Source organism: Struthio camelus, chromosome 22, assembly GCF_040807025.1.
Source record: "Struthio camelus isolate bStrCam1 chromosome 22, bStrCam1.hap1, whole genome shotgun sequence".
In the NCBI taxonomy this organism is placed as follows: domain Eukaryota; kingdom Metazoa; phylum Chordata; class Aves; order Struthioniformes; family Struthionidae; genus Struthio; species Struthio camelus.
In genome coordinates, this window is record NC_090963.1 from 8,585,692 (window position 1) to 8,602,415 (window position 16,724).

Below are 16,724 nucleotides of genomic sequence, written 5' to 3' on the forward strand. Positions count from 1 at the left end.
AAGGCAAGTTACTTATACACAGAAAACAAATTATGAAGTTTATTTATATAAATTATGTCTCTTAGCAGACAGCATTCAATTTATTGCACTATAGCACATCTGCAATACAGAGCTACAAGACATTGTAAGAGTTTTGTATTATTCAATGTAGCACTTTAGACCAGGATCAAGAGGCACTCTAAAGGGAGGGAGAAAGGGTGCAGGAAAGCAGCAAGCAGCCACCATTGTCTTCCAGTATTTTTTGTTTTTTCTCCTCCTCCTCTTTGCTAGCATTGTTGAGGCAGCAAACAACGCTGGGGCCAGCGGGCAGAAGGCTCACAGGAGCACATCTGCCCTCCCTTCTCTGGCTGATAGAAGAGAAGCGGACCCCTTTGTACTGTTAGGCCAAGCTCCTTCACGTGGGAGGGTAGGCAGACCAGGACGTAGTCTCAAGCAGTCCAGGTGCCTGGAGGACATAAGCAGTCCTCCATCTTGGAGGGACACAGCTCCCAGGAGAGTTACAGTCCTCCACCTACCTCTCCACCCCCACAGAACAGAAGCTGCAGCCCCCACAGCTCTCTAGCTTCTGCCAAAATGGGAGATAGCTGGGTACCCCGCTACAGAGTCCCAGTGACAAGAGAAACAGGGACCTTAAGGCAATTTAACCTCTCCCTTCTTGCCCAGCACAGGGGCAGACTGTTGCAAATTTTTGGTTTGCCAACTTTGGTGAGCTGCCACAGTCAAAGGCTAGCAGCAGGTGTCAATGGTTGGATATTCTAACGCTGTCACTAAGCAGCACCTATCCCTGTTCTGCAGAGTTTGCTAACAGCACTCGCTCACCCTTAGCCCCATGAGGAAACTCACTGTGCCCTCCATGAGATGATCTAACAGTCAAGAGCAGCTCACAGCCTTACAAGTGCCTCCAACAACCCCCACCAAACAGTCCACACATGCTGCTGCTAGTGACAGAACAGCCCCAAAGCACAGCAGGTCCTTGCACTGCCACTCACACGGTATGAACAATACAAAGCTCTGGTTTCAGCCTCCAAGTGAAGGAGGCTGAGTCACTTGGACAGAATGAAGGAATCCAGGGGAAGGGCTTGTACTGGATGAAGCCACAGAATCGATCTGGTATGAGTGCTCCAGCTGGAGAAGACAAGTTTTATCCAAAAATAAACTATAGTCAATAAATACGGCAGGAGCATGGCGCTAACTGGAGTAAGCACAACATGATCAAAGACAACACCCTCCTCCCAAGTTTAAACTCATGCAGCCGGTGGAAGTGTGCATTAGGGAGTATTCACAGGCAAGCAAGGCAGTTGTAGCCCTTTGCGCTGGTATCCCTTCATTCTGTTTTGCACTACACTGGAAAGACTAGTCAGTCACAGGGTAAAGCATGTTCTTCTGAGACATCTGCAAACAGCAATTTGGTGCAATAATTGTTTTTAGGCCTTCATGAGCGCTGCGACCACAGCCTTGGCATTAAGGCTACGCAGATCACAGTAGGTTTGTCCAGTACCAACAAATACTATGGGCTTGCTCGTGATGTACGTCATGGAGATCGCGGCACCAACCTGCCAAGGACAACAAGCACCGTTAACCAGAGCTGCCCGGGGCCGTCCTTCGGAAAAAACACACCTTCGCCGCTTGCACAGAGCCTGCTACTCCCAGGTTCGGTATTTCCAGTTCACTTTACACCACGCTGTGAACTTCAAGGGGAGGAAAAAGCACTAATGGACCCAGGGATACAACAGAAGGGTCACGTTGCATCTTGGAAAGCAGGCAGACGCAGAGCGGAGAGAGAATAAAGCTGACTAACAAGGTGTTCCCAGAGGGGTGGTGATGGTGCAGGCACCTCGCACCCTGAGGTATGCTGTGCTATAACTTTATACTAAAGCTGCAGGCTATACCAGTTGCTTTGAACAAACATCTATGATTAAAAGTCAATTCCCACCAGGGTTTGGCCTTCCTGAGATCTCCTTCCTTACCCTTGCAGCAGCAGGTTCGCTCTGCTGCAAGATTTTATAGTACCATTACTCTGGATGGCTTTTTATACAGGCTTCGAGTGCCTGATTTGTGGTATGCTTCCCTGCGGGCCATTTGGGATGCGCTTGCTGCAGCAATTCCAGTATTATCTCCTCAGGGGACCACGCTGAAGAGCTTGTCAAACATTCAGCATATTGTCCGTATCTGCATGATCCCATTTCCGATTGCCCTATTGCAATAATGCATACAAACTGGGAGAGCTCGCAGCCGTTTCCCCACGTGTATAGAAATCAGGTCAGCCTGCTTAGTTTTCTTTGTTTAAATTGCTTACACGCAAGGGGGAGGCAGGCTGGGGCAGAGGACTGCATCCAGGACAGCCTGGAAACGCTCCATGTTTGTTCACTCAGTCTCTCCCCCTCCAGTCACCAAGGGGAAGCTCTGTGCAAGGTTGCTCAAGACAAGCGAGGGAGAAAAGAAATCCTCCTGGTGACAAAAGGCCTTCTTACCTTGTCATCGATGGTATCGAACTTGGTGAGCACAATTCCGTCAATGAGCCGTGGTGTCTGGGCCATGGAGTGATCAGCCAGGGCCTTGTTAAACTTGACCTGCGGAAGAAAATGTATCCAGGAAATGCATTTGTGATGCTGATAGTGTCTGGAACTCCTCCAATAAAACCCGCAGAAGCCTTTTCCAAGGGTCAGCATCTGCCCTCATCTCATCTTTAAGTTCAGGGAAACAAACTCTCGATGCTCACCAGCTGATCCACAGCCTCGTTTCCCACGAGAGCTTCCCCAACAAACAGGACCAGGTCAGGAGCATTGACTGCGATGAGTTTGGCCAGAGCTGTCATCAAGGGGGCGTTGTCCTGCATGCGGCCCGCGGTGTCAACCAGGACCACATCAAAGCCCTGGTTACGAGCTGGGAAAACGGGGAGGCAACATAAGCAGGAGAAAGTCCAGAGCTCCCCTCAGAAGGCACCTGCTGCTACCGCTTTTTAGCGGTCACGGCACTGAATGACCCACCGTAAGAAATGGCCTCCATGGCAATGCCCGCAGCATCCTTCCCGTAGCCCTTCTCGTAGAGCTGCACCATGGTCCGCCCGCCGTGGTTCTCCGGGGGGTGCAGGGCGTTGAGGCGGCGGGTGTGCGTGCGGAGCTGCTCCACCGCTCCGGCACGGAACGTATCGCAGGCGGCGATCAGGACGCTGAAACCGTTCTCGATCAGCCAGAATGAGATCTGGAGTTGGCGACAGAAACGCTCGTTACCTGCCACCCGTGGGTCCACGCAGCACCCAGCCAAATGCACTCCACCGCCTTGCACACAACCCCTGAGCCACCCCCATCCAAACAGCCGCCACGCTGCCCCTACCTTGGCCAGGTTGGTGGATTTCCCAACGCCGTTGACACCACAGAAGGTGACTACATAAGGCCGGCGATGACGCTGGGCGTCCATGACGTCCCGGAGGACGTCCACGCGGCGCTGGGGCTGCAGGATCTGCACTAGAGCCTCTTGCAGGGCCTGCTTCACTGTTGAGGTCACCGCTGGGAGAGAGGAGTTAGAACCTATCACAACTGGAAAACACTCCAGGGAAGCCCTGAGCTCCAAACCACAAACGCGACGAGGCCAAGGAGACGTTTGGAAGCAAGTATCATATGTCTGCCCACTTTAACTTTAACCCCACTTGGCAGGGGTCAGAGCCCTCCAAGGGGCTTTCCTCTCTTACCAAAATACCTGCAAGAGTCATAAGTCACTTCAGAGTAGTTTAGCCGACAGGCAGCCTGGCTCTCTCATCCTTCGGGGTGTTTGACAGGAAACTCAACAAAAGCAGAGCAGCAGCAACTGCTGGGACTACCCAGCTCCGTGTAAGCACCAGGCCAGGCACACAGGGAGCAGGGGACTCATGAAAGCCAAGTCGGACATGCGGAGAAGTGGCACAAGTGCATCGCGGCTACTTACTGGTGAATGTTCCCATCACTTTCCCTTCCAGTTTCTTAGCCACTGACTCACAGAGCTGGACTGCAATCTCAGCTGCCACGTTTTTTGCTGTGAGGAGGAGGAAAGCAGGGTTAGTCCTGTTGGCCGAGTTCCACATAAAGGACAGCGTCCCACTCGGCCCCCGGAGTTTGGTAGATCAAGGGAAGGAGAGGGATAGAGGCAGCGCTGCAGGATCCCCATCAGACCAGTTTTTCCTGTGGCAGAGAAGAGTGCACAGATGCTTCTTCAGAGCATCCCATACTATGGGATGGCCTACATGGGACCCACAGCCCAGCAGCCCTGCAAGACTCCACTGTTGTCCTCCTTTTGCTCATTTTATGTGCTGTTGAGGATCCCCTAGATGTGAGGTAGGAACCTGCTGCACGATGGGTGAACAAGAACTGCCTAAATTTGGGCACCACCCCCCTCTGGAGCCCATCTGAAGAAGTGCAGGTCCTTGGGAATCAACTCAGCTCTGCGTGATGCAGCAGGCTAGGGCTTTAGCAACCATCTGAGCCCACGTCCCAAACCAGGAAGAGGCATTCACTGCAGTGACAAACAACAGCTCCAGAGGGCACCACAGTCACCTACAACTCACCCGGGTCACTTGGGTGATCATTTCTAGCCTACGACACCTTAGAAGGCCTCCTTCCTCTGGAAGGACCCAGAGCCCCTTTCCCTAGTCAGCTCCACAGACCAATCCATTCCCAGCATGTTCCAGACATACCAATCAGATGATCCTTCATCTTCTCCAGCACTGGCTCCATGTCCTCTCTTGTCAGGCTTTTGGATCCCACCAGGCCTTTCAGCATGCCAAACATGCCTCCCAGGCCACCCTTCTTTGCACTGTAGAGAAGCAGAGTCGTTACCTTTACACGCGAGGAATCAACTGCATAGAGCGTGCAACAGCCGGCAGCAGGCAGACACAGACAGTGTTTGTCAGCTGTGTGACAAGCTCTATTTGTCTCCACTGCATTACAGACTGGTTAGACTGGAAGACGAGTTATGGGACAGAAAGCAAGGAGTGTGTAGCAATCAGGGGTTGCAGTAGCCCTTACCTTGGTTTTGAAGGGTTCTGAACAACCTTCTCCTCTTCAGGTTCTTCATCGCTCTCATATTCAAGGTCATAGAGGCGGCCGGGCTCCCGATTTCGATCCCCCAGGGCCTGCAAGAGCAAAGACACACACTCAAAAGCTGTAGCAGCTTCACCTCATTTCTTCCTGGTTCGCTTTCACTGCCACCAGGAGCAGTTCTCACGAGCAGCAGAAGCCATTCTGCAGACATCCTTGCCAGAAGGGTTCAGCTGTTTGACCTCATCTGTGTGCAAGTCCGGTGCTGTTTGCAGCTGTCACAGGAGGAGAAAACATTCTCTAGGCCACCACAGCTTTTCAGGAAGAAGGCGGGGAGCTGTGATCCCAAGTAACAGTACTTTCTCAGCCAGCCACGGAGACCAGGCTGCATTTGTAACGTCCAGCCGATTCAAGAACAATGCACCAAAACAAACATAACGACCTGACTTTTCCTTACTATATCAGGGTCAAATTCCTCCGCAGGACAAGCCTCTGAGTTTCCGTTGGTAGTGGAGTTACTGTAATCGAGTACTTTGGCATTAGAGTTCCCCAGATCCCACACGCGGGGTTTCTTCCCCTTCTCCTTCTGAGCCTCAGGCTTCGGAGACTTGCTGGAATAAAGACCAGAAACACATTTTGTTCAATATAATCAAGAATAAGCAAAGATTGCCTTGGAAGGCATGAAATTCAAGAGCCCAGATATCGATCAGAAAGAGCGACATTGAGGTTAAACCTGGTTGATTCCAAATCTCTACAGAGTTTATTTATCTGAACTTTAATCCTGTATCAGACTCGATACAGACTGCTGAAGTTTGAGCCAGGCATCAACGCCCCGCTGCCCTTTGCTCGTGTTACGTCTCACCACAGAGCACGATCTGCACGCAAGGCAGCCAAGGCCAGCACCGCTACGGAGAACGCAGCGCAGCTCTCCCAGGCACACCTTGGATTTCTGGGTCTCCAAGGGAAGAGATCAGACCGTTTTATCACAGCTAGGATCCCGCGCATGCCATCTCCCATTCTTTTTAGCAAGCACAAGACACGTAGAGAAATAACTCTGAAGACTACTTATCTAGTCTAAACCCCAATTAGTAGAGCCTCAGAAGCAGCAACCAACAATCTCACTTTCGGACAGAAAACCTTACTGAAACTTTGAACTCAAAATTTTACCACGAGCATGGTCTGATGACCGGGGGAGCTGACTTAGAGAGGTCACTGAAGGAAAACAGGGGCTTGGAGATCACAGAGAGGGCAGAAAGACTGGTGGAAACGAAACTTGTTCATGCAAACCACTAAGGGCTGGTTCAAAACGCAGGCAAATTGATCATTGCCAAGGATGGAAGAGATGCCCCCCCCCCCTTACCCACCTCGACTTCTCTCCTGCTTTCATGTGCCTCTTGAAGAATTCCTCCCGGTTCTTTTGCAGTATTTCATCCTTGGTCAGTTCTTCCCTGTCCCCAGTTGCAGAGGGCTGCTTTTCACCTGGGGCTGCTTTATTGGATGCTGTAACAGCTTCGGTTCCTGAACGAAACAGCCCTTGTCAATCTTTATGCAGCGCTCAAGTTGGGATCACCGCACGGGACCGCACGGGCACAAGCTGCACCGTAACGTGAGCTCAGCCCCGCAGAACAGGTAGCAACACCCAGCGCTATCCCAACTGCCCATAAGACATTCTTGTATCGAGGCAGAGTCCTGCTCCAACCAGACCTGGAAAATTTTGGAAGCCCCAACAGAACTGAGCATCTCATTTCAGCCTAAAGCTAGCAATGTTTGGGATCCAACTCTGCCAGGAGTTGCAGTTTATGAAGCAGTTCCCAAAAAAACATCGTTATAGGCATGGATTTTGGCGTACAACTCATTTCCCACTTAAGAACCAAGAACATACACATGAAACGGCCGAGTCATTACTACCAAAATAGCCTTCGTATCTCGTTTCCCCAACTCAAGCGCTAAATCTCATAATCTGAACACTAGTTGTCCCTCAACCTGCTCCCAGGCTTCTTTCACAGCAAGTGAGCTGAGAGACACAGCAAGCTACGGTATCAGTGGCAGCTTCAAGTTGCTTTCTGAAGGAGACAACTTTGCGTCCTCTCCTCGTGATGCCAGAGCTCAACAAGGTCAAATCCAAGACGAGGCTCCTGTTCTAGCACTTCTGCTCTCACGCTGTCAAAGCGGGCAGCTTGTCCAGGACATATAAAACTTGGGTACGCAGGGGCACCTCCTCAAGAGCACCAGTGTTTGGGTGCTGCGAAAGGACTAGAAAAGCGCAAGCTGCACACACACAGCCTGCGTTTCAGAGCTGTGGATTATTCACTTCTCCCCCGTTTATATTTCCCATCAACTCACCCTCCTTTTTGGAACCTTTGTTCTTCTTGTTCTTGGCTTTCTCCTTTGGTTTCTCCCCTCGAGTTTCTATCATACACTTGACAGTCTTCTGAAATTTCATCGACTGCTCAAACGTCTTCATTACGGTGGGAGCTCGGACTTTACTGCTCTCCTCTGCTTCCCTAGGGAGAGGCGACCCATCAGCCTGAATGGCAACTCTACCCCCCGATCCACCTCTGCTCCAGGCAGGAACTTAAAGCCTGAAAAAGGTCAAATACAGCTCAACCCTCCCCAGTGATCAGTTTTATCGCTCGTATTTTGGCCGTTACAGCCACCATATTTGCTATTGCTCAGGGGGCAACGCAACAACAAGAGCAGAACAGAGCTACCCACCCCCAGGGCACAACTTTCCCCACAAAAGCTCCCTTCACCTCTCCAGCAGAGGACGGAGCGAGCAAGAGCCCAGACAAGCACGCAGGCCTATGGCCCCAGAAACGGCCGTCTGACAGTCCCTTCCGCATGCTGCCCTGAATAATTCAGTACCAAGCACAGGGAAATTTCACTATAGCGAGAAGTCCTGTTACCGGAGGAGACGCAGAAAGTCATCTTTAAAATCAAAGGTGCCATTTAGGAGGCCCAGAGTGCCTTTCTGCTGAAACTCATTGCGATATTTATCTCTGAACTCCTTGTGAACGTCATCTATCAACTTGTCTACGTAGGTTAGCGTCAGGATCTTCTGAAATCCCACCTGCAAAGCAGCACAATAAGACAACGTTGTTCCTTCAGCTGACGACACACGCACAAACTAAACAAGAGAAATTAATTAATTGCTATATCTAGTCAGCAAGAACGAAAGCAATGGGCTTTCCTGGATGTCAGACATTTGATACAAAGGTCTTTAATTTCAGCAACAAGGTGATGCAGGCTTCAGGCTACATTTTCTAATCTCATCTCCCGAGCTTTTAATGTGCTCTCAAAAAAACAGCACACACCAGAGCTTTGCTTTAAACGGTGACACCAATAAAAATGGGTTGACTGTTTCAGAGCAATAAAGACACTGAAAGACCAGGAAGTCTTTTGCTTAGTTTTAGGTACGTATTGAAGGTTTTTTGGATTCACATAGATAAGGTACAGAAAGTCTGAAGAGAAAAGCATTAGAACGTATCCTAAAGTAGGAAAGATTAGGCATTTCTGGCTTTTTAAATAAATACGGTCAAAGTAAGTCCCGTGTTACTCTTCCGTGCTAAAGTTTTATTGGGATTAACAGTCTGTACATTTCCATTTGCGTTTTAACACTGAAGTCTTAATCCTATCGTATATTATTCAGAAACACCGCTACAGACTACAGCGGTTTCTCACTAAGACAGCCACAAAATCCAGTCCTCCGAGATAAATAACATCAAAATCCCCCAAAATGCTGAGAAATCTCACGGAGGCCACAGGCAGCTGGACAGCCAAGGCCTTCGCCTCTCACACCTGGCCTATTTCCCAGGTTTACCACGAACAAGCAGCGAATGGGACAAGCGCTGCTACCCCTTACGAGTAAACCGAGGGTTACTGTGCTGCAACGCAGAGCCTTCGAGCACATCTGCAAATAGCTCAGGAGCTCTCTCAGGACGACGCGCGCAGGAAACGCATCCAAAGTGACCTTAGCAAGGAACCTAGCTAATCCGGGATTCGCGTTCAATCCCCAAGACACGCTATCGGGGTAGGCAGGCAGCGGATCCGACAGCGTGCCGTGGGTAGCGAAACACGCCGTGCTAGAACCCTCCTCGAGCAAAAGCCGAGCGCAAGGTAAACTAGGAGAACTCCGTTATATCCAAAATCCTCCTCGTGGAAAAAGTCCCAGAGCTGATGTTTGCACTCGCCAAAGAACCTCGTTTGCAGGGCTTGCCAACCACACCAGAAAGACGGCACCTCTGTGCCTTCTGCCACCGCAGCTCCAGAGCCGCTCACCAGGCAAAAGCCTTTAGCCTGCAGCTCTGCTAGGAAAAGCCACCAATTTGCTCTTGTTCCCGAACGCGTTTCCAGCTTTGAGTAACGCTGCAAAGAGTCTTCCCAAACGAGAACAGCACGCAAACACTGACGCAACGCCGCGCTCGCAGATCTGGGCACAGCAGCATTTCCTCTGCAGCCGCCGCAGCAAAGCCTTCAACGGACAAACAGGGCAGTATCGCTTTCACCCACAGCATCCAGAAGCAGGAACGGAGCTGATGGGAGCCTCGTTTAAACTAAAAGCAGGCAGAGAAGAAAGACGACTACAGAATCGGGAGGGGCAGATAACTCCTAGCGTCTTCCCCAGAAGGGCCGTGAGAGCTGGGGAGAAGGGAGCAGAAGGGACTGCAAGGCAACAAAGCCTCCTTCGCGAGCACCCAGCGAGACAGCCTGCTCCAACAAGCTATGAAAAAAGCAGCTCCCCCAGGTGAGGGATCCAAACTAGAGCACGCGTTGAAAGAGTTAGCTTGCTTAAACTGCTACAGGCGGATAGTTATTCTGCAGCCAGCTTTGTGTTCCCATGAACACTCCCATCCGAGCAGGGCGGATCGACGCCACCTGAACAAGTTTCCTCACTTCGCACGTTGTTGCTGCTCCCAAGCTTTTCCCGGCACAGGGCTGGCAGCCCGCGCGGCACCAGCCGTTCCCTCCTCAGGCCAGATCAGTCTGAGCCGGCCGGCGTCATGAGCTGCACCGTGCCGCTTCTCCGCAGCGCCGCTTCTCCCGGGCTTCCCCACGTCCCCGTCCGCAGAGAAAGCCTCGGGGTTACCTGCGCGCGAGCTTTTTCTCCTTTTGTTTTTTGTTTTTTTTTTTGGGGGGGGGGGAGGTTTGAGGACATCAGCGCTCACTTACCACGAACACCAGCTCGAACTGATTGTCCAGTTTGTACTTGAGCGTGAGGGCCTCATGGTTGAAGGAGTTGCTGCCGCCCCGCTCCTGCGGGAGAGAAGCCGTCAGCCCGCCCCCCAAACCGGCCCCGCGGGTGGGCTGCTCCGCGGTGACCCCCCCCAGTAGTGGTCCAGCCCTCCCCCCCCCCCCGCCGCAGAGGTCGGTGGTCCAACCCGCGCCCCCAACCCGTCGCTGATTGGTCCGCCCAACCCCTCCCCCCCGCGGAAGTCGGTGGTGCCGCCCGCGCTCCCCCCCCCCCCCGCGGCCGTCGGTGGTGCCGCCCGCCCCGGCGGCGGCGGGTACCTGGAGCAGGACGGAGCGGATGAGGGCGTTGACGGGCGCGGTGGCGGCGGCGGCGGCGGGCCCGCGCACGCCCTGGAAGCACCAGAGCACCAGGCCGCCCTTGCTGAAGATGGTGAAGAAGTCGAGCATGGCGGGGCCGGGCCGGGCCGGGCCGAGCCGAGCCGAGCTGCGGCACCGCCAGCCGCCGCCTGCGCACACGTCGCACTGCCCCCGGCTCCTCCCTCCCCCTCGCCGCCCCCCCGTCCGCGCGCACTTCCGCCGGAAGCGGCCGCCCATTGGCCGCGGCCGGGGGCGGGAGCTGAGGAAGGGGCGGGGCCGGGCCGGCAGGAGGCGGCGGGCGGTGATTGGCCGAGGCCGCGGCCGAGGGGGCGGGGCGTCGGCGGCATGCTGCGCGCGGGGCGCTGGGGGCGCGCGCTGCGCCCGCGGGGGGGGGCGGGGGGCGGCGGGGGGGGGGCCGGGGGCACCGGCCGCCGCGTCTCCGGCCTGCTCGGCGGTGAGCGGGAGCGGGGGGCAGCGGGGGGCACTGGGGGGAGCGGGGTCCTGGGGAGGTTGGGGGAGCGGGGGGGCACTGGGGAGATTGGGGGTCTGGGGGGGCACTGGGGGGAGCGGGGTCCTGGAGAGATTGGGGGAGTGGGGGGGGCGTTGGGGACCGGGGGGGCACTGGGGGGAGCGGGGTCCTGGGGAGATTGGGGGAGCGGGGGGGCACTGGGGGGAGCGGGGTCCTGGGGAGATTGGGGGAGCGGGGGGGCACTGGGGGGAGCGGGGTCCTGGGGAGATTGGGGGAGCGGGGGGGCACTGAGGACTGGGGGGGCACTGGGGAGATTGGGGGACTGGGGGGGCACTGGGGACTGGGGGAGCACTGGGGGGAGCGGGGTCCTGGAGAGATTGGGGGAGTGGGGGGGGCGTTGGGGACCGGGGGGGGCACAGGATCGGGGGGGCACTGGGTGATCAGGGGTCCTTGGGAGATTGGGGGACTGGGGGGGGGTCATTGGGGACCAGGGGGTCACTGGGGGACCAGGTGTCCTTGAGGGCTTTGGGGCCTGGGGGGGTCCTTGGGGACTGGGGGACCAGGGGGGTCACTGGGCATCAGGGGGACACTGAGGGATCAGGGGTCCTTGGGGGTCATAGGGGCCTGGGGGGGGACAAGGGGGGCACTGGGCACCGGGGGGCAATGGGAGGATCAGGGTGCTGGGGGGGGGGCACGGAGGGATTGGGGGATGGGGAGGGTCACTGGGCATGGGGGGGTCGCTGGATCCTGGGAGTCCTTGGGGGACTGGGTGGGGGGGGCACTGGGGGGGTTGGGGGCTTCCTGGGGACTGGGTGGGGGGCACTGGCCACCAGGGAGGTCATTGGGGTCCAGGGGGGCTTTGGGGGGGTCCTTGGGGGATTGGGGGGCTGGGCGGGCATTGGGGAGGGGGAGATGCTGGGCTCTGGGGTCCCCAGGTACGGCAGCGGATCGGGGCGGGGGGGGGGAAGGCCGTGCGGGAGGTCCGGCGTCCTGGAGGAGGCACCGCCGAGCCCCCAAACCCCCTCCCCCCCCCGCCCCGCTCCTTCCCCGTTTGCTCCCCGCAGACCTGGGGAAGGAGCTGAGCAAGATGGGCAAGACGCTGCGAGAAAACCTCCCGAGCCGGAGCTGGGATCCCCTGGGGCGCCAGGAAAACCTGCCGCCCGAGCAGGCCGACGTGGTGGTGGTGGGGGGCGGCGTGATGGGCTGGTCCGTCGCCTACTGGCTGAAGGCCCTGGAGGGGCGCCGGAGCGGCATGCGGGTGGTGGTGGTGGAGCGCGACCCCACGGTGAGTCCCCGGGCGCCTGGTCTTGGTGGGACACCCCCCACCGGCGCCCCGGCCTCGCCGCCGCCATCCCGCCCCCCCCGCCTCTTCCCTGCTTGTCCCCGCAGTACGCCCGAGCCTCCTCGGTGCTCTCCATCGGCGGCATACGGCAGCAGTTCTCCCTGCCCGAAAACATCCGCATGTCCCGCTTCTCCGCCTTCTTCCTGCGCACCGTCAACGTAGGTCGGCCCGGGCCCCCGCGACGCTGACCCGAGGCCGGCGCCTCTCGCCGGCGCTCCTCCGGGGGTCACGGGAGGATCGGGAGGGGGCATCCTTGGGGGTCATTGGGGACCCGGTGGGGGATGCTTAGTCACAGCAGGACGGGATGGGGGCTGCGGGTCGGCTCTTGGGGGACCCTTCCTGGGACGGTTCGCCCCGAGGCGGGAGGAGGAAGGTGGAGATCGAGCCCCGGGGGCCGACGGGTGCCTCTCGCCGGCCAGGAGCACCTAGGGGTGCTGAACGAGCCCCGCATCGACCTGCAGTACAACCCCTCGGGCTACCTCTTCCTGGCGTCGGAGCAGGGGGCCGGCGCGCTGGAGGAGAACGTGCGGGTGCAGAGGTAGGTCCCCCCCCAACCCCGGGGCCGGGCCTCGAGCGCCGGCGCAGCCCGCCGGCGGGGCGGCGGCAGCCCGGCCCAGCTCGCCCGCCTTCTCCCCAGGGATGAAGGAGCGCAGGTATCCCTTCTTTCGCCCGCGCAGCTGAAGGAGAAGTTTCCGTGGATAAACGCGGACGACGTGGCCCTGGCCTCCTACGGTAAGAGAGGCGGGGGGGGATTCACCTGCCCTCCGAGCGTCTCCGCGCCCCTCGGTTTGCTTTGCTGCCGCCGGACGTTTCAGCGTCCTTTCCTGTTTATCCGCGGCTTCGCGAGAGCGGGCGTTTGCCCACCAGCGCGCAGAGCAACGAGCGGTTCGCGAGGGATTCCCTGCTCGCTCCTCCTGCGAGAAACGGGGGGAAAGAGGGAGGGGGGCAACGCGGCCGGTCGCGGGCGCCCGCACCGCTCCGCCTCCCCGCGTGCGCTCCCCCAGGCCTGGAGAACGAAGGCTGGTTCGACCCTTGGTCTCTCCTCAACGCCTTCCGGAGGAAAGCCATGTCCATGGGCGTCTACAGCTGCGTCGGCGAGGTGAAATGTGAGCGCTTCGGGGCGGCGCGCTGACCCGGCGGCGCTCGCGGGCGGGCGGCACCCGCCGGGAGAGGGGCTGCGCGCGAGCCCGGGCGTTTCGGCAGGACACCCGGCTCCGCGCGGGCCTCTGCCGACCGCGGCGGCGCGTACCCCTTCCCTCCGCGGAAAGCCTTCTCCCCGAAACGGGGCTCGGGCGCGCGCGGCCCGGCTGTGCTCGCCGCCCCGGGGCAGGATTTACTCCAGATTTTTTTTTCCTTTTCCCCAGCTTTCGTCACGTCCTTGGGAAACGCGACGCTGTCGAAGGGGCAGCCGCACCCGATATCCCGCATTCGATACGTTAACGTACGTCCTTCCCCGCGCAGCTTATCGCGCCCGGACCCGCGCCCCCTCGCCCTCCTCGCCAGCGCCCTCGCCTTCCCTCCCTTGGCAGGTCTACATGCCCGGCAGCAGGGAGTACCAGCCCGTGTCCTGCGCCATCGTCATCAACGCGGCCGGCGCCTGGTCGGGGAAGCTGGCCGACATAGCCAGCGCCGGCACGGGGCCGCCGGGCAGCGAGCAGCACGTCCCGCTGCCGGTGGAGCCCAGGAAAAGGTCGGCTTCAACCCGGTCGCGGGGCAGAGATCCAGAGGGCGCAGCCGGCGCTCCGCGGGGACCGAGGACGTTAGGTCCTTAAAGGCACTTCGAAGACGCTTTTGACGGCTTGCTGGCCCCCAAAAGCTGGAGGAGATAGGACGGGGGGTTCCCCCGCTCTGCTCCGGTCCGTGCCGGCGCCGGGCGGTGGGAGGGTCCGGCCGGACGCGGTGAGGGAGGGGGGGGATGGCTTGCAGGGACGCCGTCCCCGCGGAGGGCGAGGGACTCATCGCCTTTGCCCTCTGCGCCTCCAGGTTCGTCTACGTGTGGCACTGCCCCAACGGGCCCGGCTTGGACTGTCCCCTGCTGGTCGACTGCTCGGGGGCTTACTTCCGCCGCGAAGGCATCGGGGGCAACTACCTGGGGGGCGTCAGCCCGGCCGAGGTGGGTTGCCGGAGGGGCTTGCGTGGGGCGGAGGGGGGAGACGTGGGATGGTTTTTGATCAGGCTGCCGGGGTCCTGCTCCCCTGCCCGCGGCCCCAGCAGCCGTTCCCGGGACGCGAGCGCGCTCCCTCCCCGTCCCCAGGAGGACGAACCGGACGCCGGGGACCTGGAGGTGGACCACGACTTCTTCCAGGACAAAGTGTGGCCCAAGCTGGCTCACCGAGTACCCGTCTTCGCCTCCCTGAAGGTAACGGGCTCCCCGCCTCCCCTCCCAGCCCCACAAAATGCCTCCTCGGGGCGAGCCGCTCCCCGCGGCGGCGGGGGGAGGAATCGGCCGCCGTTGGCCGGCTGAGGACCGCCGTGTCGGGCAGGTGAAGAGCGCCTGGGCCGGCTACTACGACTACAACACCTTCGACCAGAACGCGGTGCTGGGCCCGCACCCGCGGGTGGAGAACCTCATCGTGGCGGCGGGCTTCAGCGGGCACGGGCTGCAGCACGCGCCGGCCGCCGGCCGCGCCGTGGCCGAGCTGGTGGTCAAGGGCCGCTTCGAGAGCATCGACCTGCGGCGCTTCTCCTTCGACAGGATCCTGGCGGGCGAGCCGGCCCGGGAGACGAACATCATCTGAGCGGCCCGGAGCCGGAGGGCGCCCGGCGCCGCAATAAAGCCATGCGGCCCCGGCGGGTGCTGGCGGTGCTCCTGGGGCAGCGGCGGCGGCGAGGGAGGGGGCGCGCGGAGGGCTCCGCGCCGGACGGGGACCGGGGGGGGGGGGGTGTGACGACAGTTGTGGCGCGGCCTGGGGACACGGGGCCACTGGTACCCCCACCTCCCCCAGTGCCCCCCAGCCTCCCCCAGTGCCTCTCCAGCTCCTCCCAGTTTCCCTCGCAGCCTCCCACCTGGCCCCAGTGCCTCTCTGGCTCCTCCCAGTGCCCCCCAGCTGCCCCCAGTGCCTCTCCAGCTCCTCCCAGTTTCCCTCGCAGCCTCCCACCTGCCCCCAGTGCCTCTCTGGCTCCTCCCAGTGCCCCCCAGCTGCCCCCAGTGCCTCTCCAGCTCCTCTCCAGTTTCCCTCATAGCCCCCCAGCTGCCCCCAGTGCCTCTCTGGCTCCTCCCAGTATCCCCAAACCACTCCCAGTGCCTCTTTGCCTTCTCCCAGTTTCTCCCAGTGCCTCTCTGGCTCCTCCCAGTGCCCCCCAGCTGCCCCCAGTGCCTCCCCAGCTCCTCCCAGTTTCCCTCGCAGCCTCCCACCTGCCCCCAGTGCCTCTCTGGCTCCTCCCAGTATCCCCAAACCACTCCCAGTGCCTCTTTGCCTTCTACCAGTTTCCCCCAGTGCCTCTCTGGCTCCTCCCAGTTTCCCTCGCAGCCTCCCACCTGCCCCCAGTGCCTCTCTGGCTCCTTCCAGTATCCCCAAACCACTCCCAGTGCCTCTTTGCCTTCTCCCAGTTTCTCCCAGTGCCCCCCAGTACCTCCCAGCTGCTCCCAGTGCCCCCCAGCCACCCCCAGTGCCTCTCCAGCTCCTCTCCAGTTTCCCTCACAGCTCCCCAGCTGCCCCCAGTGCCTCTCTGGCTCCTCCCAGTATCCCCAAACCACTCCCAGTGCCTCTTTGCCTTCTACCAGTTTCCCCCAGTGCCTCTCTGGCTCCTCCCAGTTTCCCTCATAGCCCCCCAGCTGCCCCCAGTGCCTCTCTGGCTCCTCCCAGTATCCCCAAACCACTCCCAGTGCCTCTTTGCCTTCTACCAGTTTCTCCCAGTGCCCCCCAGTACCTCCCAGCTGCTCCCAGTGCCCCCCAGCCACCCCCAGTGCCTCTCCAGCTCCTCCCAGTTTCCCTCGCAGCCTCCCACCTGCCCCCAGTGCCTCTCTGGCTCCTCCCAGTATCCCCAAACCACTCCCAGTGCCTCTTTGCCTTCTCCCAGTTTCCCCCAGCACCGCTCTGGCTGCTCCCAGTGCCCCCCAGCGCCTCTCCGGCTGCTCCCAGTGCCCCCCAGTGCCCCCCAGCCACCCCCAGTGCCTCTCCAGCTCCTCTCCAGTTTCCCTCGCAGCCTCCCACCTGCCCCCAGTGCCTCTCTGGCTCCTCCCAGTATCCCCAAACCACTCCCAGTGCCTCTTTGCCTTCTACCAGTTTCTCCCAGTGCCTCTCTGGCTCCTCCCAGTGCCCCCCAGCTGCCCCCAGTGCCTCCCCAGCTCCTCCCAGTTTCCCTCGCAGCCTCCCACCTGCCCCCAGTGCCTCTCTGGCTCCTTCCAGTATCCCCA

General features: G+C 59.3%; 2 protein-coding genes across 4 annotated transcripts; one reads left to right on the forward strand and one right to left on the reverse strand.

Moving 5' to 3' along the window:
• Positions 1-25: 25 nt before the first annotated feature.
• SRPRA (SRP receptor subunit alpha) lies at positions 26-10,745 on the reverse strand. The gene is made up of 14 exons (XM_068916732.1): positions 10,518-10,745; positions 10,179-10,262; positions 7,916-8,079; positions 7,353-7,513; positions 6,374-6,527; positions 5,467-5,620; positions 4,998-5,104; positions 4,667-4,785; positions 3,922-4,008; positions 3,334-3,506; positions 2,988-3,201; positions 2,720-2,883; positions 2,472-2,570; positions 26-1,553 (listed from the first exon to the last, which is right to left on the reverse strand). Exons 1-14 carry the CDS (start codon positions 10,644-10,646, stop codon positions 1,425-1,427), a joined length of 1,938 nt encoding a protein of 645 aa, XP_068772833.1. The 5' UTR covers positions 10,647-10,745; the 3' UTR covers positions 26-1,424.
• FOXRED1 (FAD dependent oxidoreductase domain containing 1) lies at positions 9,617-15,158 on the forward strand. 3 transcript variants are annotated; one of them, XM_068916731.1, is made up of 11 exons: positions 9,617-9,753; positions 12,090-12,310; positions 12,415-12,525; positions 12,787-12,905; positions 13,005-13,099; positions 13,372-13,473; positions 13,732-13,808; positions 13,897-14,057; positions 14,351-14,480; positions 14,622-14,726; positions 14,851-15,158. In XM_068916731.1, the coding sequence occupies exons 1-11, from the start codon at positions 9,732-9,734 to the stop codon at positions 15,103-15,105; spliced, it is 1,398 nt and encodes a 465-aa protein (XP_068772832.1). In that variant the 5' UTR covers positions 9,617-9,731; the 3' UTR covers positions 15,106-15,158. The 3 variants fall into 3 exon arrangements, with proteins under 3 accessions (XP_068772832.1, XP_068772830.1, XP_068772831.1); XM_068916729.1 differs by lacking the exon at positions 9,617-9,753 and adding an exon at positions 10,902-11,010; XM_068916730.1 differs by lacking the exon at positions 9,617-9,753 and adding an exon at positions 10,902-11,010 and having other exon boundaries at positions 12,829-12,905.
• The last annotated feature ends 1,566 nt before the right edge of the window (positions 15,159-16,724 follow it).